At 42.4% G+C, this 21,400-nt stretch overlaps 1 protein-coding gene across 6 annotated transcripts in view; it reads right to left on the minus strand.

Moving 5' to 3' along the window:
- The window catches only part of LOC120945304 (inter-alpha-trypsin inhibitor heavy chain H3-like), a 166,666-nt gene that overhangs the window by 137,975 nt on the left and 7,291 nt on the right, over window positions 1–21,400 (minus strand). For all 6 annotated transcript variants that reach the window (XM_040359385.1, XM_040359383.1, XM_040359387.1 and 3 more), the window contains exons 4-9: window positions 18,366–18,470; window positions 15,334–15,496; window positions 9,804–9,914; window positions 3,204–3,329; window positions 2,801–2,917; window positions 252–420 (exon numbers count right to left, since the gene is read on the minus strand). In XM_040359385.1, the coding sequence (XP_040215319.1) occupies window positions 252–420; window positions 2,801–2,917; window positions 3,204–3,329; window positions 9,804–9,914; window positions 15,334–15,496; window positions 18,366–18,470 (791 nt within the window). The remainder of the gene's footprint in view (window positions 1–251; window positions 421–2,800; window positions 2,918–3,203; window positions 3,330–9,803; window positions 9,915–15,333; window positions 15,497–18,365; window positions 18,471–21,400) is intronic.

The raw sequence follows: 21,400 nt of genomic DNA on the forward strand, positions 1-21,400 counted from the left end.
GAAATCCCTTTGTAAGTCCTGACTAAAGGGGAAACTTGCACAGAGCTAAACAAGCTCTCTGATCTGTATGATGGCACTTGGACCTAGCAATTGGCTGGTCAGGCACCACATGTTTGCCCCCATACCATTACCACATTTATCAGATGGGTGAATTGGGGTGGTGTAGAAGATTGTTCTTAAATGTGAAATTACGGAGTTTAATTACAGCCAATGTACGTAGGAAATCATATATATTTGTTGCGTTTACTTACCACCATAATCTCTAATTTGTCTGACAAATTCCTTGGCTTCCATTAGGTTTTCTGGTGTTGCTTTCACCAAAGAAGGTTTCCATACCTCAATATTATGGTCAAATAGTACAAAATTAAAATGATCATGTTCTGAGGTGTCCTTCAAAATTTCAAGCAGGGCTTCCCTTGTCTAAACATAAATATAACAGTAATGCATACATTTATTATTACGGTAAATGTAAATTTCACTTAGATAGGGTAGATAAATAGAGTGTCAGGAGATAGTGACAGAGAAGCAAAAGGCCCCTGTGCATGGACAATTGTTGAATGGTGGTGCTTGGTAAGAAGTGTTCAGTATATTATAGTGAATAGTTCAATGTTCTAAGTGTGCTGGATTCCTTTTTTTTTTAATTCAGAACTGGAAGGTTTTCGCAAAGACTTAAACTTGTAAAATCAGTTGAATATATAACGGACATTTCAGTTGAATGGCATATTTGTTATTAACTGAGTGCATGTACAGTATAACAGTAATAGATACTGGTATGTATTAAAAATTATTGCTGACCCATCAACTTTAGATTTTATATGTCTCTTGTACAATTCCCCTTAAGGCTGTGTTCACACTATTGTGAATTGGATGCGGTTTTCCCCGCATGCAATTCGCATGTTAGTATACTGTGACTGGATCTCTATAGAGTCAGTTCACACATTTCCGGAGCGGCTCCAGTGCAAATTGCACAGGAGTCCTGTGCGTCTTCTGGTCCATTTCACGTCCAAATTCAGCCCAAAAATTGTGCCTGAAACACTGAACAAGGACGCACCGGACCCCTGCTGTCAGCCTCTCCGTGCTGCAGTGTGAACCCATCCTTACTCAGAATGTAAGGTATAAAGGGCCTGATCCTCAAAAGGGATACACCGGCGTATCTACTGATACGCCGTCGTATCCCTGTTTCTATCTTTGGAACTGATCCACAGAATCAGTTTCACATAGATAGGCAGAAGATCCGACATGTGTAAGGGACTAATGCCGCGTACACACCATCACTTTATGTGATGAAAAAAAACGACACTTTCAGTGAAGTAAAAAATGACGTTTTTGAAACTTCAATTTTCAAAGACGAAGTTGCATACACACCATCGTTTTTCTCACAATGTTCTTGCAAAGTGAGGTTACGTTCCACCACGTTTTACCATTGAAGCTTGCTTCATAAGTAGCTTCTGGGCATGCGTGGATGAAAAAACGTCTTAGAAAACGAAGTTTTTTGCTACACACGGTCAATTTCTGTGAAGTAAAAAGTGCACTTTTGAAAAACGACACATAAAATTGAAGCATGCTTCAATTTTTTTTGGTCGTTTTTTACAAGACATAAAACGACGTTTTCCCCCACACACAGTCAATTAAAGTGACATTTTTAAAAACGTCATTTTTTTCCATCACATAAAGTGATGGTGTGTACGCGGCATTACACTGTCGGATCTTAGGATGCAGTACCGCAGCCGCCGCTGGGGGCATTTCTCGTCGAAATGCCGCTTCGGGTATGCAAATTAGCACTTACGGAGATCCACAAAGCTTTTACGCTTCGTTTTTTCTCCGTAAGTATTAGTTTGCCGTTGCAATATTAGGGCTGCTTTTACAAGGCCTAAACTGTTTAGACCTTGTAAAAGTAGACCCTTCTATCCCGCGTCGCTGTCTTTTTTTTTAAAACATTTTTTTTTCCCGCCGCAACTCGTATTTTTTTTTACGCCCGTCGCGATTCTCAAAACCCGGCGCAACGTAAAAACCGCGCAAAGCACGTCGGGAAAATGACGTCGGGAGCATGCGCAGTACGTCCGGCGCGGGAGCGCGCCTAATTTAAATGGGACTCGCCCCATTAAATTAGGAACGCCTTGCGCCGGCCGGATTTAAGTTACACCGCAGAAAATTTCTAGGTAAGTGCTTTGTGCATCGGCCACATAAATCCGAATATTTAAGTTACACCCGCTGGCTGTGGATCAGGCCCAAAGAGTAGGGCCACTATAATTGAGCCAGAAACCAGAACTTCTTTTTGATTTGGGATAGTGTCAGGTTATTATGTTTGAATTTTGGTGTTGCGCTATTCTTTTAAACTGAGAGTAAATTTCAAAGGAAAATTATACTGTATATTTTATAATTTGTGAAAAATACAATTAAATACAGTAACTATTATGACTATTATGTTTAATACTCCAACTCTATAAACTGCAATAAAGGGGAAAAATTGCTGGGACAGAGAGTGATGGAAAATCCAATATTTTACAGTTGTCACCCAAACAGCAAAATATGGTAAATTATTTGTTGGGGACATTAGTTCTGGAGACAACTGTCTGAGAGGGTATTTCCCCTTTGGAAAGATTTTCTTTCACTTGCCTTTGTGACTTTAGTACATAAATGAGACACAGACAGCAACAGAAGAAACCTGACTGGGTTTTTAACTGTTCCCTATTTTGTCCATAAACAAATGTTTTGGCCTTGGATATACTTTAAGATACCAAAAAAATACAGTTGGAGAATGTGAATGAATAACAATAAGAAAATGTTATCTATATCTTACCTGTTTCATCTTTGTTCCCCACATTGATCCACTTCTGTCTATTACATAAATGACATTCTTTGGCACACTAGCCAATTTATGGGGTGCAAAAAAGTGAACAAAATATCCATTGACAACCTAAAAAAAAGTTAAAAACTGTATTAGTTCCTTCAAATTAGCCAAGGTATAACGCAGATATCACTAAATGGCAGACCACGGTCTGGACTGAGTGGCAATCCTTTCTGGACCGTTATGGCAGCCTGGGTGTCCTCTCCTTGTTCTCTACCCCCTCCATCATCATAAATAATCAGGTGCTATACATATGATTACAGTACGGTAACTATACACTTATGTAAATTTTTTCTATTTTGGAATCGTATTGTTTTTGTTTTCAGAATTCTGGAAATGAGATGGGATATCTTGCCTGTATGTTTCCTGGTGATTCTCGATTAACATCGTATGTCACAGTAAAATCTCCATTCAGTAAGGTATTTGTACAAGTTGCACAGGAACGTTGCTGGTCCAGCGTGGGTTTGAAAGAGACATAGCCCTAAAAATGAAGCCCATTATATGGTCAATACACTCATAACTGTCATATACAATTGTGTAAAACATATTCAGGGTTTTAATTTTTTTGTGAAACTTTTCACCCTACCTAATAGAAATAGCATATCTCACAGCTGTAAAGACAGATGCAGCTATGCATAGACAGTTTTTTGATATTACATTTCTTTTAACCTCCCTGGCGGTATGTGTTTTTTAAATAACCTTTCCGCTTCCGTCCTTAGTCAAAATGGAGTCGCGGAGCTATATAAGGGCATATGTGGTGATGCGAGTCCAGCAGCCTATCCCAGACGACGTCCTTTGATGACAAAACGCGTAGGTATGGCCAGGTGATTCAATATCATTACGCCTTTGTACACTGAGTTACACAGATACGGAGCTTAAGAGACAGGAGAAACCTTGAGGAGACGCCGCCTCCCTCTATGCTATATCCACCACGAGATAATAGCAGCCTAAGTGTAAGTGCAACATTTTTAGCAGAATAAATACTTTGTTAAACGTTATTATGCTATGGAGTCTCTTTTTGTTTCTCACCCCTTGAAACTTTAAGATACCACCCTGTGCTTACCAACCATTTGGAGTGAGTCTTTTGGGAGACTTTAAACCCCTTTGCCTGGAGAGACCGCCGTGATAGCGGTCACCCATCTTCGGTAAGGAGACTACAATACCACTATTTGGGTGTCTTATTGGTGGAAGAAGATCCCTCTTTTCACAAATTCAACCTTTGTGCACCGATGCAAATTATATTATAAGGACTTTTTCTTTATGGCTTATCGATTTCACTTATGAATGTTGAACCTTTTTATTCACTATTTATAAAAAAAAAATGTATATATCATTTTTCCTTTTTTCATCACCGGTTGGTTTTGAATATATTTAAATATTACTGCACACTTGTGTTCACCTATCAGGTTTATCACAGTTTATTTGTCTAGCGCTGTACGCTTTTTATATTTATTGTCTAAATTTGGTATTCAAATGTTTTGGTACTGCCAGCTGCACATCCCATTATCACTGTGGGAATTTTTTTCACTTTTATATTTTTCTAGCGCAGTGTTTTTTCTTGTTTGGATTTTTTTTCTATAATCTGATGTAACACCTGCACATCTGCCGGCTGGCCGGAATCAGCTTTGATCGGGTTTTGAATCAAGTAACCAGGAAGCGAGGGTACTTCCAATTAACTGAAGCCTCAGGCCACGTACACACGGTCGATCCATTCAATGAGAATGGTCCGACGGACCGTTTTCATCGGTTCGCCGCTGAAGCAGACCGATGGTCTGATGTGCGTACACACCATCAGTTCAAAAACCGATCGGGTCAGAACGTGGTGACGTAAAACACACGACGTTCAATGCTTCCAAGCATGCGCCAACTTGATTCTGAGCATGCGTGGGTTTTGAACCGATGCTTTTGTGTACTAACCATCGGTTTGGACCGATCGGTCAGCGGTCCATCGGTTCGATTTTAAAGCAAGTCTTAAAATGTATATATTAAAGACCGATGGGCCGTACACGCCGGTTTTGACCGATCGTGTGTACGCTGCCTCAAAGGCACCAGATTTAAAAACAATTCTGTTGTGTCTTCTCAGGCGACCATTAGGGTGGTGGACAAAATGTCACCTGCCCTTGCTCTGGGCAGGGGGACGCGGCAGGGATGTCCGTTGTCCCCCCTGCTCTTTGCGATCGCTATAGAACCATTGGTGGCACTAGTGAGGTCTAGTTCCCGGGTATGTGGATTGAGGTACGGTGCAATACATGAGAAAATGATATTATATGCGGACGATATGTTACTCTTTCTGGAAGATCCCAGAAATTCTTTGCCTGGTGTTATGTCCATTATCGAGCAATTTGGTAATTTCTCTGGCCTAACCATTAATTGGTCCAAGTCAGCCCTGATGATGTTGGATGGAGATCGGGAGGTGCTCCTCCCGGCCTCTTGTCCCATACCGATAGTCTCCAGCTTCAAGTATTTGGGGGTTCAGATCTTGCCCCAAATCTCAGAATACTGCTCCCTGAATGTGCATCCCCTACTGTCCCGATTTCGGGATAGGATCAACACCTGGAACAATCTTAGAATGTCTCTGGCGGGCAAGGCTAACTTTATTAAAATGATTCTGATGCCCCAGCTATTGTACTTCTTGCACAATTTGCCTGTGGTTATACACGTCAAAAATTTCAGGGTTGTGAACACCCTTTTCCGAAAATTGTTGTGGAATGTTAAGGCTCCACAGATCAGGCTGGAGCAGCAACAACATTCTAAGGATAGCAGAGGGTTGGCGGTCCCCAACCCTTGGCTGTACTATATCGCTGCCCAGCTGCAACATTTGGTAGGCTCTATGGCTCAGGGGCTCGGAGGCACAGCTGTTGCTGTTTGCTTCAGGAGCTGAGACCATCCCCCTGGGCCTGGAGGCACAAATGTTTCTGAGATCCAACAAACAGACCCCAACGTTAGCGTTAACCCAAAAAATATGGAATAAGGTCAGACAGCTCCAGGGAGTGAAGGGATTTGGGGCAATCGTTCGTACATAGAGTTGGCTAAGTTGCAACAGGACCCCCGATGGAGAGCCCATGGTGTGACTATGCTGTCTCATATTTTCGCCAATGGTAGATTGCTGTGCTTCCCTGAACTGCGGGGTACCTTCGGCCTCCCGGTCACTATGTGGTTCCCATACTTGCAACTCAAACATGCTGTTGCGGCGCAGGGGGATGCAGGGGAGTGGACTCTATCGCCCACTCCTGTATTCCATGTGCTGCAAGCTTATCCGTGTAAGGCAGTGTCTTTGTGGGAGAGGGACCTTGGACAGTTAACAGGCGACCAATGGGAGGAAGCTCTTCAATCTATAGTTACATGCTCTTTGAATGTGGCACAAAAAGTTTCCCAATTATATATACTTCTCAGAGTGCATTACACTCCTGTGAAACTTCATATGATGGGTAGAGCGGCGGATGCGTTGTGCTGCAGGTGTCAAAGGCAGGACAGGGATCTTATACACCTTCTGTGGCACTGCCCGAAGCTACACAGATATTGGAGTGAGGTGGTGGGGACACTCAATGTTGTATTTTAAACTACAATACCCATTGACCCTATCTGTTGTGTATTGGGGGTCCTGGAGGAGGATTGTAACGGAAATATGTATTCTGCCCGGACATCTATAATCATCATGCAGTGAGGCATACAAAGGGTTAATTGTAGAGTGACTTTTGGGCACAGATTGAGCCAGGAGATGGGGTGGCAAGTGAATCATAATCCATGTTTGCAGGATGTCTTGAGATATCATAATCCATGTTTGCAGGATGTCTGGAGATATCACAAGTTGTTGGCTATTCAATGTGGGGACACATTCTTTTGAAAGGTGTTAATTGCATAGACTCCTAGACATTTCATTGTCCCTTGTGTAAAGGTGTTATATGCTAAATACTGTTTATGTGTGGAATGTACTTGTCGGAGACAGAACGTCTGTCTAGAGATGTGGATTGGAAGGAGATCATTGTGTGATGGTGTTTTGTTTGAGTTCTGTTAATGAAGGAATGTTTAGTAATTAGCTCAAAGAATGTGATTGAAGCTTCCCCACGGTGTGATGTGTGGGTGGGGACAGTTTGATTGTTCATGTGCCTTGAAGACTGTATAAAATCTCAGAGTAAACCATTAAAAATGAGTCCTACTTGACCCTTCAAAACGTAGCCCCGTCTCGTTCTTGAAAGGGTGTTCGATGGGATTACTATTCTGCTCATTTTACAGCTGAACCTGACTCTCTCTCTCTCTGGATCTCGTGGATGGGATATACCGGCTGTACCTGCATATCGCAACTTGCCAGGGAAAAGGACGTCTCCAACGGCTGATACCCTCCCTACTAGGGGGTAGCCGTTACAAGGTTGTACCGGAGGAATTGATTAGAGTGGTCGTGTCTAGGGCACTGTTTCAGGCCAGGAAGTTGCTTTTATTGGGGTCAAAGTCCGCCTTGCCACCTACTCACTCCTCCTGGATAACCCATATGGGGAATACCCTTATTATGGAAAAATACATTTACCAACACAGGGGATGCCTGGGCAGCTTTGAACGCATATGGTCTAAATGGCTGGACACGCCTGGTCTGAGCCCCAAAGAGCTTGTAATGTCTAGAATTTTGCAATGTCCATAAGAGGTACTGCAGTATGTGTTGTATATTCACTTAAAAGATTGTGTCTAATGGAGAAGGGGGGATGGGGTGGTGTTTGATGGGGGTATGCGATAATTGTGAGGTAAAAGTCTTCATGCTAATACTGTACAGTTGAATAGTTCATTTTCTGTGCTTGTACATTGGAAATTGTTGTCGTTTCTTACGTGTTCAATAAACACCTTTTTGATTTAAAAAAAATAATAATAATTCTGTATTCAAAACAGCCAAACTTGCAGTTTTGAATGCTTTTAATGCTTTGTTGTCTAATAGACCCCAGATCTCTCCATAAAGAGTACCTGTCACTGCCTATTACTGTCACAAGGGATGTTTACATTCCTTGTGACAGCAATAAAAGTGTAAAAATTCTTTTTTTTAAAAGGGACATAGTAAAAATAAAAAAGTTAAATAAATAAAAAAAAAATTTTTTTTTAAAGTGCCCCATTCCTCTGTGCTCGCACGCATAAGTAAATCAGTCGCGCCCGCAAATGTAAACACAGTGTTTAACCCCTTAAGGACCACCGCACGTCGACAGAATGGCACGGACAGGCATATGGGCGTACAGGTACGTCCCCTTTAAGATGCCGCAGTGTGGTCGTGCACACGCTGCCGGCGGCATGCTTGCGACCCTGCCGCAAGCTCCATGAGCCTGACCATGGGTCCCGCGGATTCAATCACCGAGGAGATACCCGCGATCGTCTCACAGAAAGATAGAGCAGGGAGATGCTAATGTAAACAAGCATCTCCCTGCTCTGTCTAGTGACAATGACACTGATCTCTGTGTAATCAGAGCGTAGATCAGTGTCATGTCACACACAGCCCACCCCCCCTACAGTAAGAATCACTCACCAGGTCACACTTAACCCATACAGTGCCACCTACTGCTTAACCCCTTCACTGCCAGTGTAATTTTTACAGTAATCAGTGCATTTTTATAGCACTGATCGCTGTAAAAATTATAATGGTCCCAAAATAGTGTCAAAAGTGTCCGATGTGTCTGTCATAATGTCGCAGTAATGATAAAAATCGCTGATCGCCGCCATTACGAGTAAAAAAAAAATTATTAATAAAAATGCCATAAAACTACCCCCTATTTTGTAGTCGCTATAACTTTTGCGCAAACCAATCAATAAACGCTTATTGCGATTTTTTTTTACCAAAAATATGTAGAAGAATACATATCAGCCTAAACCGAGGAAAACATTTTTTTTTATATTTTTGGGGGATATTTATTATAGCAAAAAGTTAAAAATATTGAATTTTTTTTTTAATTGTCGCTCTATTTTTGTTTATAGCGCAAAAAATAAAAACCGCAGAGGTGATCAAATACCACCAAAAGAAAGCTCCATTTGTGGGAAAAAAAGGATATCAATTTTGTTTGGGAGCCACGTCGTACGGCCGTGCAATTGTCAGTTAAAACGACGCAGTACAGAATCACAAAAAGTTGCCTGGTCGTTGACCAGCGAAATGGTCCGGGGCTGAAGTGGTTAAACTACACATGTGAGGTATCACAGCGATTGCTAGCGTGAGAGCAATATTTCTAATCCTCTGTAACTCTAAACAGGTAACCATTAAAATGTTTTAAAGTGTCGCCTATGGCATGTTAGGTATCTATTTACTCGGCACATTCACATTATACAAAAAATTGGGCTAACTTTACTGTTTGTTTTTTAATTTATAAAAGTGTATTCTTTCCCAAAAAATATCCATTTGAAAGATTACTACGCAAATACAGTATGACATAAAAATATTGCAATGGCTGCCATTTTATTCTTTAGGGTTTCTGCTAAATATATATATATATATATATATATATATATATATATATATATATATATATATATATATATATATATATATATATATATATATATATATATATATATATATACACATATATATATATTGTGTGGGGGTTCTAAATAATTTTCTATAAAAAAATACTGATTTTAACTTGTAAACAACAAGTGTCAGAAAAAGACCTAGGCGTGAAAGGGTTAATAAAGAAAAAATCATGTTATTCATTCTGTTAATAAAGACTTGCAAAGCCTGGATGATCATTGGCAGCCTGTGCACACCTGACTATGTTAGATGGTCCAGTTTATTTTTGCAGACAAGTGGGTTGTGTCTCTCAACTGAGTTTTTCGACACCCAGTATAATCTGATCTCCCTGGCACTCAGTAAAATTTTAACTGGGTTTTGAATCTGAATCTACCAAATTTACAAAAGCTAGTTTAAAAAATATTGTGCTGAAGAGAAAAAAAATTGCACTGTATTAAACTTTTAAATAAGTAAAAAAAATAATACCTTTTCTTTAGAGAAAGTTTTATGGACAGCCGGTAGTAAATCATTTGTTATGAAAGTCGCAGTGGCGTCTAGAAAGCTGATGCCTTGAGGTTCATGAATTTGTACTTCAATCTGTAAATATTGCAAAAAAAGGTTACATGAACAGTTGAGCACATATTTAGGAGCTTGTTTAATAAGAAATCATTTTGGAAAAGTCTATCTATAGGTGACGGGCAATAGTTTAGCATTGCATCCACACTATTTGCAGCTACTTGCCTGTCGTTCTGCACCCCCTCCTTCCCTTCATATAAGCTTTCCTGTAGACTGCAGAGAGGCTGGACCAGTGGTGTGAATGATTTATTTCTCAATGATCGGGGACATGCATAGTTAGACTGTAGATTGAATTCCAGGCTGATTTTGGAAGATCTGCCCTGCAGAACCACAGTCTTGAGATAAGGTTTTCACGGAAAAAAAAATGTATTTATTTTTTTCAGTGGGAACACAGGGGAAGGCAGTTCAGCTACCTCCAGCACTTAATGTATGCAATGGCAAGGGGTGCTTGGGTGTGTTGGAGGGTCCATAGATGATACTTGCTTGCAGATCTATTGTTGCTGGAGGGGATCTATTTTTGTGTGACTGTCTATTGTTGCTGGGGGCATATGTTGCTGGAGGGGGGGTCAATTGTTGCTGGAAAGGATCTATTTTTAATGGAGGGGTCTATTTGTGCTGGCTGCTGGGAGATTTGTTGTTGCTGCGGTAGTATTTTGTTGTGGGGGTCCATTGCTGCTAAGGAGATCTATTGTTGCTGGGTGGGGGTGCGTCTATTACTGCTGGCTGGAGGTGAGGGAGGGTTATTTTACCACTATTATTGTTATTAACAAATTTCATACAGATTTACTTTACTATATTCTCTAAAAGTGATGGTACTAGGGGGTGGATAGAGAGTAGAGCCAAGTAATGGTGCTTGAAGGTAGGTAGGGGGTGGAGACAAGAAGTGACTTAGAAAGAAAGAGTTCCTGTACCTATTCTCTCTCTCTAAAAAAAAAGCCTGGTTACCAATAATTAGGGGTTAAAGCTTAATTTAACATTTGCAGTCAAATTTAAGAAAACCTTGCTATACAGTGTATGTTATGTGTTCCATTTACACTGCATACGGTTTTTGTTATTCATTACCCTTTAGATGTTTCTCAGGAGGCCTCATTGCCAACTGGAAAGATTTCTGAACAATGCCAGTGTGAATCTGACAAATTGAGTTTCCTCTCATTAACATGCATGGCAAACTATGTGCTATTGCTGAACTCCATTTGAAAAATCTAATGGCCTAATTGTTAAGCTAATACTTTGAAGCCCACCTTCAGGAAACTTTAAAACGATCCCCTGTGTGCGCACAGCCCCGCTGCAAGGGATAATTTTTTTGGTTTGACCAGAGTTGGGATTTAGTGACACTATGGTCCAGATTCTCATACATTCGCGCTGCTCCTGGGCAGCGTAATATATGAGCTCTACGTTACACCGCCGCAGGTCTACAGGTTTACATCCTGATTCTCAGAACACTTACCTGTAAACTTGCGGCTGTGTAGCGTTAGATTGCTCGGCGCAAGCCCGCCCAATTCAAATGGGGCGGGCACCATTTAAATTAGGCGCGCTCCCGCGCCGAGCGTACTGCGCATGCTCCGTCGGGTAAATTACCCGACGTGCATTGCGCTAAATGACGTCGCCCCGACGTCATTTGCCTAGATGTATACGTAAATGGCGTCCAGCGCCATTCACGGACGTCTTACGCAAACAACGTAATTTTTATTCAATTCGACGCGGGAACGACGGCCATAGTTAACATTGGTTGCGCCTGCTAATTAGCAGGGGCAACCTTATGCGTCGGGTACGCTACGCAAACGACGTTAATTTGCTGCGTCGACCTCGCGTATGTTCGGGAATCGCCGTACTTACCTCATTTGCATAGACGACGGGGAAAAGCGACGATGCGACACCTAGCGGCGGGAAAAAAAATTACTTTTAAGATCTGACAGCGTAACAGCCTTACGCTTGTCAGATCTAATGGGTACCTATGCGAAACTGATTCTGAGAATCAGTCGCATAGATACCCGGGGCCAGATGAGGTGTTACGACGGCGCTAATGGTGTTGCGCCGTCGTAGCGCCTTTGAGAATCTGGCCCTAAAGGTTTAATTTTTATTATTTTTTAAATAACAAACGTGTTATATTTACCTCCAGTGTAAAGTTCGTTTGTGCACAGTGTGGCCCCGATCGTCCTCTTCTGGGGTCCCTCGGCGTGTCTCGCGGCTCCTCCCCGCATTAGATAACCCCCTTGCAGGCATGCTTCTGAGTCCAGCCTTCGGCGTCCATAGTTGCCGATTGCAGGACTCGCCCCCGCGGCGGCCGCGTCATTGGATTTGATTGACAGCAGCGGGATCCAATGGCTGCGCTGCTATCAATCTATACAATGAAGAGCCGAGAACCCCAGGTATAGAGACTGCGCGTCCTCGGTCTGGGACATTCCAGGGCTCAGGTGAATAAAACGGGGGGGGGGGGGCTGGGTGTACACTGACAGAAGTTGTTATACCTTAATGCATAGGCTGCATTAAGGTAAAAAAAAAGGAGGGTTTACAACCCCTTTAAGTATAGGAATAAGATAACTTTTAATTTGCTGCTGTTTATTTTCCTTATCAAATAAGCCTGTTTTTATTGCTATTGGTTTGAGTTCCAGTGTATATTAAATGATTAACTTAAGTCATTGAACTGTTTATTGATTTTTGTGCTTCCTGATTAAAGGTGTACGTTTTTTATTTTGGAAAGAGAAGAGAATGGCCAAAAAAAAACGCATGGGCGGAACCTGACTGAGCAGACATGCCAGCTTAGAGCTCTGCTCCTGAAGGGATGCTTCTGCTGTATTATACTGTGTCCCAGCTCAGCTTCACTTGGTAAAAATTGTTACTCGGTATGCTAATAACCCTATACTATACAAACTTCACAAATGATATTTGTTACACACCCTGCTCATTCTTCTGTTCTGAGGAAATTTGAAAAAATGCTTCACAAAACCCTTAAACAGACCTCAGATCATATAACAGTCTGACTAGGGAACTGGGCCAACACACTGCAAATCTTGATCTGCACGTTGATAAACTTGAAAATAACACCTAGGCTTATGCAGTTGAATTTGAAAACCTCAAAGAGGAAAACCTAGTCCTTCAATCGCGTTTAGAAGATTACGAATATAGGGCCTGGCGTTCCAATATCCGTATAAGTGAAATACCTAAATCTGTCACTGATGCCACTATGCTATCCCTATTTCAAGAACTACAGCCTTCCATACCAGTCGAACGAATGGAGATGGACAGGGTTCATAGAGCCCTCACACCTCTCAAAGCTGATGGACCACCACACAATATTATTACCAAATTTCACTATTTCCGCACCAAGGAACAACTTCTAACTGCAGCTACAGCAAAATATTCACTGACTTTCCAGAGACATACCTATTAAATTTTCCTGATCTATCTCAACTCACCATCCCTAAGCATTGGGCTTTTAAGCTACTTCTTCAAGTTTTACAACAAGATCAAATCACCTATCAATGGGGCTTTCCATTTCTATTCCGCTTCACTTACCAAGGTTTAGGCAAAAATCAGCTGATACTGAAGGAAATCATTTCTATGCTTTCCCAAATCAAATCTGATACAACCTCTTGGACAAATTACTGTCCTATTTCGCTTCTTAATATTGACTTGAATATTACTTGATTTGCTTAAATCAAGTAATAGGCAAACTTGTTCATCGAGTTGGGTTTATCCCTTCGTGCCAAGCAACTGCCAGCACCCACATCCACCTGGACTTATCCACAATTGCACTTGGGATTTCCCTGGAGCGGTGAACCCCACCTCACAATTCTAGAGGGATGGAGTTCTAAGGAAGCACCAGAGGGGACTCTTCATGAGCTAGAGCAGGGGTCTCCAAACTGTGGCCCGAGGGCCGGGTGTGGCCCTTTGCTAGCCTTTATCCGGCCCTTGGGGCAATATTGCTTCCACCGATATAAGGCACTATTCCTCCCAATGACACCAACAATGGGGCTCTCTTTCGTCCACTAATAGCAATGATGGACCACTATTCCTCCTCCTACTGCCCACCAACACTGGGGCCATGTTTATTCTCACTGATGCTCGGCCCTGGGGAATTTTCTACCCCCATTGGTCAGAATCTGGCCCCCCTGAAGTCTCAAAGACAGTGCTTGAAAAGTATGGAGACCCCTGAGCTAGAGGCTATGAAGTGGCTAGAAGGACTTCAAGAGAGAACTCATCCAAGGGAATCAGTGTATGAAGTTGTGAATAAAGTTCAGTTACTAGAGGAGACAGCCTGTCTTTCGAAGTACAGAAGTGCTGGTTCAGCCTAAAAACTCTTATTCCTGTACTGCTGTCTACCCTCACCTATTTTTGTCTAAGGAGTCTGCCAATCTGCCTGTTGCTGATCGTTATTAAGGGTGTCTTTTGCCCGATCCCCTCTCTCCTACATTTTTCCTGTTCAAGAAATAACTTCACTCTTGTTTAAGCCTAAAAGTGACTGGCGCCCAATGTTCTTTTCTTGTTCATCACCCACCATGCCCACAAACCTGCACCCTGAGAATGTATGTCGGCCATCGCCGTTCCCGGAAAATTGGGGTACATGCTACAAGTGGAAACCAGAACAGATATTCAGAAAAAACCTGATTGGGGTTCTAACATTTCAATTATATCCAAAACTGCAAACAAAATGTTTTGACTTTGGAAGCACTCATTTACTTTTTTCTAACACTTTTGTAAATATGCTAATATATAAATAATGAATATGCAAAAACATACTTGTATTTTTCTTTGAAAATAATAAACATGTTTTTTCACAGAGCAGCCCAGATCCTACTCTTCTCAGGTCCCTCGCCGGCGCGCCTGGCCCCTTCCTCCTGTCGAGTGCCCCAACAGCAAGCAGATTGCTATAGGGGTACCTGAGCTGCTGCCCTGTGTGTCCATTCAGGCACGGAGCCGTGGTATGGCCCCGTTCTATATCCTGATTGGCTAACTGACTTTGATTGACAGCAGCAGGAGCCAATGGCGCTGCTGTTGTGTTTCACCCAATCAGGAGGGAGAGTCCCAGACGGCTGAGGCACTCATGCACTTTGCTGGATAGAGATGGGGCTCAGATAAGTATTAGGGGGGCTGAGGGGGGCTGCTGCATACAGAAGGGTAGGACAGACTTCCTGACCATGTGACCACTGTGGTTGGCTGTCACAGTGGCCACATGATCAGAAGCCCCAGTGCTCAGAGTCCCACCTGCTCTTAATCATAACTAAAAACTGGGAGCTGTTGTTGGTTGTGCTGAGAGCATACACACTGCACAGAAACCTCAGCCGCCATGGCCACATACATGCAGCATGTGGGCATCAATTCTCACCCTTCTTGCTGTGTTTTACATGGTGGGCAAGAGGTTAAGTAAGGATTATATTACTAAAGGGGACGACACTCCTACTGCTACTAAAATAATTACATAGTATTGTTTGTGAAATACCTGAAAGTTTTTGACAAGCGTCATTGGTTGAATTTTGATGAACATTTCATATTTCCCTTGATTTCGCGTCAGCATTTCTTCATAAACCAACTCGAATGTCACTTTACTTTGTGCGGCTATATTTACAGACACAGTAAATTTCTCTGTCTTTCTGCCAGATGCCCTAGAATTGAAATAAAATTATTAATCTTTGTTATTCTTTAAATAAGAAAGATCATTAACCACTAAGGCCTCATTCACACAGGAGCTGAGGCCTGTGGTCTGTAAATGGGCTGTGTATTTATGGCGCTGTAACCGCCAGGCTCTGCGTGCAGGCAGCCCATGTACAATACAGCAGATCATCCCAATTTGCCAGTCGTGCAGGTGAACAGCCCCGAACACAGACAGTGTACATTTGTGGCCACTCATCCACACCCGCACGCGTGTCAAATTTGGAAGAGTGGCTCTGTCCAAGCAGCCACTGCGTCCCCATACACTTACATTGGCTGCCTGAATGCAGCACCTGGTGGCTGAAGCCACATAAACACATGTCCAATTTACAGACCACTGAGGCCTTTAACCACTTCCCGCCCGGCCAATAATAGATCCAAGAGCAATCAATAAAAAAACGAAAAAAACTTTCTCTGGCACCATTTGTTTAACTGCAGGGGTGCAGGGGGGCCACGGCAAAAGGGGAGTATTTTTCAATTTTCGGGTGCGGCGGAGTAATCTGTATGCAGCCGCTCATAATAGATAAACTAAAGGCCTGGCCTCTGTAATATCAATCCACCGTCTTGCTCGGGCGGATAGATGTAGAAAAGTCTGGGACTTTAGTTTATCTATTGGGAGCAGCTGCATACAAATGACTCCCCCAGACACGAAAAAGGTAAAAATAGTCCCCTTTTGCCGCAGCCTCCCGAAGCTGCTCATAATGAGCCAGAGAAAGTTTTAAATTTGTTTTAATTGCTCTCCGTTTCTTGAGAATTAGAGAAAACTATCTGCAGTTGTCCCCACCCAAATTATGAGACACTGGACTAATGGGGCTGGCAAACATTTTTTTCCTTAGTTTAGGCTGATATGTATTCTTCTACATATTTTTGGTAAAAAAAAAAAAAAAAATCGCAATTGAAAAGTTATAGCATCTACAAACTCGGTTATTGATTTTTGGCATATTTATTTATTTATTTGTTTACTAGTAATGGCGGCAATCTACGATTTGTATCGGGAGTGCCACATCGCAGTGGACACATCGTACACTTTTGACACTATTTTGGGACCATTGGCATTTATACAGCAATCAGTGCTAGAAAAATGTACGGATTACTGTATAAATGTCACTGGCAAGGAAGGGGTTAACACTAGGGGGCGATCAAGGGGTTAAGTGTTCTCTAGGGAGTAAGTCTAACTGTAGGTGGAGGGGACTCACAAGGGGAGGAGATACAGGTACTGGGATCACACGGCAGGACGTGGATCTGTGCGCTCTCTACAATGCCGCAAAGCCGAGGACATTATATGACATATTTCACTTAAATCTAGAACCTTGACTTCAATTCTCTACTGCTGAGTAGAGTAGAAACATCCAGTCAATTGATGCATATTTGTTTTATTTGTCAGAAAATCAGCGTGATGTTTGCTGTTCCCACATTTCACAGTTTTAGTCAGAAGTTATCTTTTAATTAGGAATATTTATTTGATTACAGAGGTAAAACCAGCCAAAGTAATATGTGTACAACAGTAGATAAAGATGGCTAGCTTTTGAATAGTTTGGTTTTTAAAGTTCCATTGCATATGTTGATGTCACCATGCTACAGTTCAGGGACAATTCTATACTGTTTGCATGATCTTTTGCAAATAGTTGAATGACAGATGAGATAGGGCAGAGGACGAAAGGGCTTTAACCTACTAAGTACACTGTATATATTGTGATCTGAGTTAGCTCGGGAAAGACAGCCAGCCAACCAGTTTGGTAAAAGCAAGCAGTCCTTTTATTTGAAAAACAGATAAACAAAAATAGCTTTCTTCAGCCAGAACAAAGTGGTTGTACAACAATATTAGTGTATACAGCAGGCTAAAGGCCAATCTTTGGGGGCTCCTCTGTGCCAGACAGGACCCAAAGGGGGTCAGCAACCAGTGTCTCTGATGCCCTGTACACACGAGCGGAATTCCTGTTGGAAAAAAGTTGTATGGTTATCCCGACGGAATTCTGCTCAAGCCTGCCTTGCATACACACAGTCACACAAAAGTTTGGTGAACTTTTGACTGCCAAGAACGCGGTGACGTAAAAGACTAAGACGATCCGAGAAAATTATGATCCTGATTGCTGTTTAAAATCTTCATTAAGCTATTAAAAATAAATTCTGAACCATTTAATTTTAATGTGGCCGGCAACCAATTACCAAATCATATAAGTGGTGGCCCATGCTCTTCAAAAGGTTGAGCACCCCTGTCTTAGACCGTTATTACCAGAACAGTTGTCCCCATCTAAAGATTTACTTTCAGCTCTAATGCCCAGTACACACGTGCAGGATTTCCAACGGGAAAAGTTCCCTTCGGAAATCCCGAGGGGAAAGCTGAGAACCTGCTCGGTCAGTCTTTCCTCCTACACACGGCCGGTTTTCCTGAAAGGAAAACTGCGATGGAGCTTTGGTTGGGAATCCCGGCCGTGTGTATCATGCTCCATCACAGTTTTTCCCATAGGAAAACTGCCAAAAACAGCCGGGCAAAAGTCCGCTGGTTTTGCCGGCGGGAAAAAAGAGAGCTGATTCTTTTTTTTTGTCCGGCGGTTTTTGGGCAGCTTTCCTGTCTGAAAAACAACGAGGAGCATACACATGGCCGGAATTTGGCCAAAAGCTCCTGTTGGAAAAACCGGCCGTGTGTACGAGACTTAAATTGTTTGTATTCTTCTCATTTTCTGCCTTAATGACAATGGTGACAGACTTTAAGAATAGGAACTCTTTATTAAATACTGTAAGTTTCCATGTGTGAACAAATATAATAACATATCATAAAATAAGTCACACAACTATACATATATAAGTTAGTAATGAACTAACCTGACAAGGCCAGCTGTCTGACCCCTTGAAACAGCAGTTTGATACTGTTTCTTTGCTGCTTCTTTTTCTTTAATCACCCCTGAATATGTTATTCCATCAATTATCCTGCAATAAATTAACATAAAAATCTTAATGTTTTCAAGTGAACTTTATATCATTAACATAGACAAATTTTAGTTATATAGTGTGCAGAGTGATACAAGTAGGAGTCGTTTGTAAGTTGGATGTTTGTAACCTGGGGACCGCCTGGATGCAGAAAGCAGTTTGTAATTCAGATGCAGAGGCGGCTCTAGGCTTTGTGAGGCCTTAGGCAAAACTTGACATGGGGCCCCACTCACACCCATGATGGGAAAAATAATTCAAGGACAAGGGTCTCTTCCCCACAAAGTTGTGGGGGTCTGCGGGCAGGGGGCTTATCAAAATCTGAAAGTCCCCTTTAACAAGGGCAGATCCTGCTCTTTAATTAACTAAGGGGCGGGAGCCACCGGTGATGTCACCTGGTGAACCCGCCCCCTTGTGACGTCATTGACTGAGGGCATGCTGATTCATTGACGTCACAAGGGGTGGTGTCACCAATATTTACCGGTTGTTAGGGACGCTGGCGGCCCCGCTCCTAAATCAGGGCTCTTAAGGTCCCCTGTCCCTCAAAACTGGTGTAATGCATTGGATAAGTTAGGCGGCCACAAGTGAGTGTGAGGCCTTAGGTGACCGCCTATATTGCCTAATTAAAGAGCCACCTCTGTTCAGATGGTTTTTAACAAATGTGTTACCAACAATACCTTTCCTTTGTGATGCATTATATTCACAAAACCATTTCTATAATGTATCAACAAAAGCAAACAGCCAAAGCAACATTTTTTTTTTAATTATTATTATTAATTAATTTAATTAGAATATTATTATTAGAATTAATTTTTATTATTTTTTAGTCTGACTTGTTGATTGAAGCTGAACTCTGGGAAGATTACAGAAACACAATTTAATCCAGCATTGCATATATTAGAATCTTTTAATGCATGTTTACATAAAATTAGCATAAGTATCTGAATCTGTCCTGACATCGGCCTCCTCTCCACGATATGAAGAGTTTGTGAAACAGTCCCAAGTAAGTGAATGGACCCGAACCATAACCATGAGTCAAATGCTTGGCTCGCAGTTGGGATGGTGTCACACAACAGGCACCGGGAGGTGGCAGTATCAGCTAGTGAAGGCCTGCAAACTTCCCTTTACTGTAAATAGCAGTTCAACTCTGGATCGCTTTATAGAGGGGCAGTAAACACTGCTGCTAGTGTGAAAGAAACGGAGCCTAAAGCCTAGTACACACGATCGGATATTCAAACAGGAATTGTGCGATGACAGGCTGTTGGTGGAAAATCAGACCATTTGTATGCTCCATCTGACAACTGTTGTCGGATGCTCTGCGGACAATTGTTGGATGGCAGGCTTTAAAATTTTCCGTGAACAACGGTCTGTTGTCGGATTTTCTGAGCATGTGTACACAAGCAGGGCCGTCTTCATAGCATCATGGGCCCCTTGGCAAAGTGATGCTCTGGGGCCCCCTACAATGGGGATAAGTGCAGGTAAACAGAAATCAAGTAGGTAGGAGGTAGGGGATATCTAGGGTGTAGAGGGGTCAGAGTGCTGGTGGGATATCTGGGATGTGGAAGGGCAGCCCGGGCTCAAGGATCAGCTGCTTTGGGGAAAGGGCAGGGGCCCCCATGCAGCTGGGGCCCCTGGACAGTGCCCAGGTGTGCCCTCTCATTAAGACAGTCCGTCAGACAAAAGCCCAAAGTACAAAGACGCGTGCGTGCTCGGAAGCAATGCTCAAACACAGCATTAGCAGAAGGTGCCCAAAGGGTGGCGCTAAAGAGCTGAAAAACCACGTAGTACGTAACTACGTTTGTGTTTGTTGGCCGACAAATGTGTGCCATTTGTGTGCAAGCCAATTTTTTGGACCAATGCCGTTTGGCCAAAGGTCAGAGGCTTTGTCTGGGGAAAATCCGATCATGTGTACGAGGCTTAACACAGGGAGACGGTGGGTTAGCAGTGTGAGCCATGTTGAGGTCTATTATTTTGCATGGTGCTGTCGACATAACACAGGGAACAAGGATGTCCTTATCAGTGTGCTACTGGTTTTTCATTGTTGTGTTACAGGCTTGGATACGTCCTTTATCTGCGTATACTGTTTAACTGCAGTGCAGACTGCAGGGAGGTCCAGGACCTGTAGTTGCTTTCTGGGAGGGCTGTCTGGATCACAAGACTGTTTGAATAGCATTCCAAATCCTTTGACAGGTAAAATAGTTTAGATGCCGTAAATACACTTTAAAAATAGGTAAACAATTGTTCAAAAGTATCCTTGGCCTTAATCTTCAACCACTTAAAGACCAGGCCTATTCTGGCACTTTTTGTTTAGAAGTAAATATTATCATTTTTTTTTGCTAGAAAATCACCTAGAACCCCCAAACATTAAAAGTTATTTTTTTTAGCAGAGGCCCTGGAGAATAAAATGGTGGTCATTGCAAATTTTTATGTCGCACAGTATTTGTGCAATTTTTGGTGAAAAAAATGCACTTTAATTAATTTTAATACAAAAAAACACAATACCGTATTTATTCGAGTATAACGCGCACCCGTGTATAACGCGCACCCCTAATTTTCAATTAAAAATCGGTATAAAATCATTGTAATTGCCAAAAATCATTTATGTCCAGCCATGCCCCCTGTATGTCCAGCCATGCCCCCTGTATGTCCAGCCATGCCCCCTGTATGTCCAGCCATGCCCCCTGTATGTCCAGCCATGCCCCCTGTATGTCCAGCCATGTCCCCTTTATAACCAGCCATGTCCCCGTATGTCCAGCCATGTCCCCTTACCTTTAATCACGCGGCGTGCGGGAACATTACAGACAGCGTTCGTTTGAACAGCTGTTTTACCTGCCAGGCATAGACACTCCCCCTTGCTCGCGATTGGACAGATCCGTCCAAGGGGGAGTGTCTACGCGCGGCAGGGAAAACAGCTATTCAAACGAAAGCTGTCT

This window comes from Rana temporaria, chromosome 7 (assembly GCF_905171775.1).
Source record: "Rana temporaria chromosome 7, aRanTem1.1, whole genome shotgun sequence".
In the NCBI taxonomy this organism is placed as follows: Eukaryota; Metazoa; Chordata; class Amphibia; order Anura; family Ranidae; genus Rana; species Rana temporaria.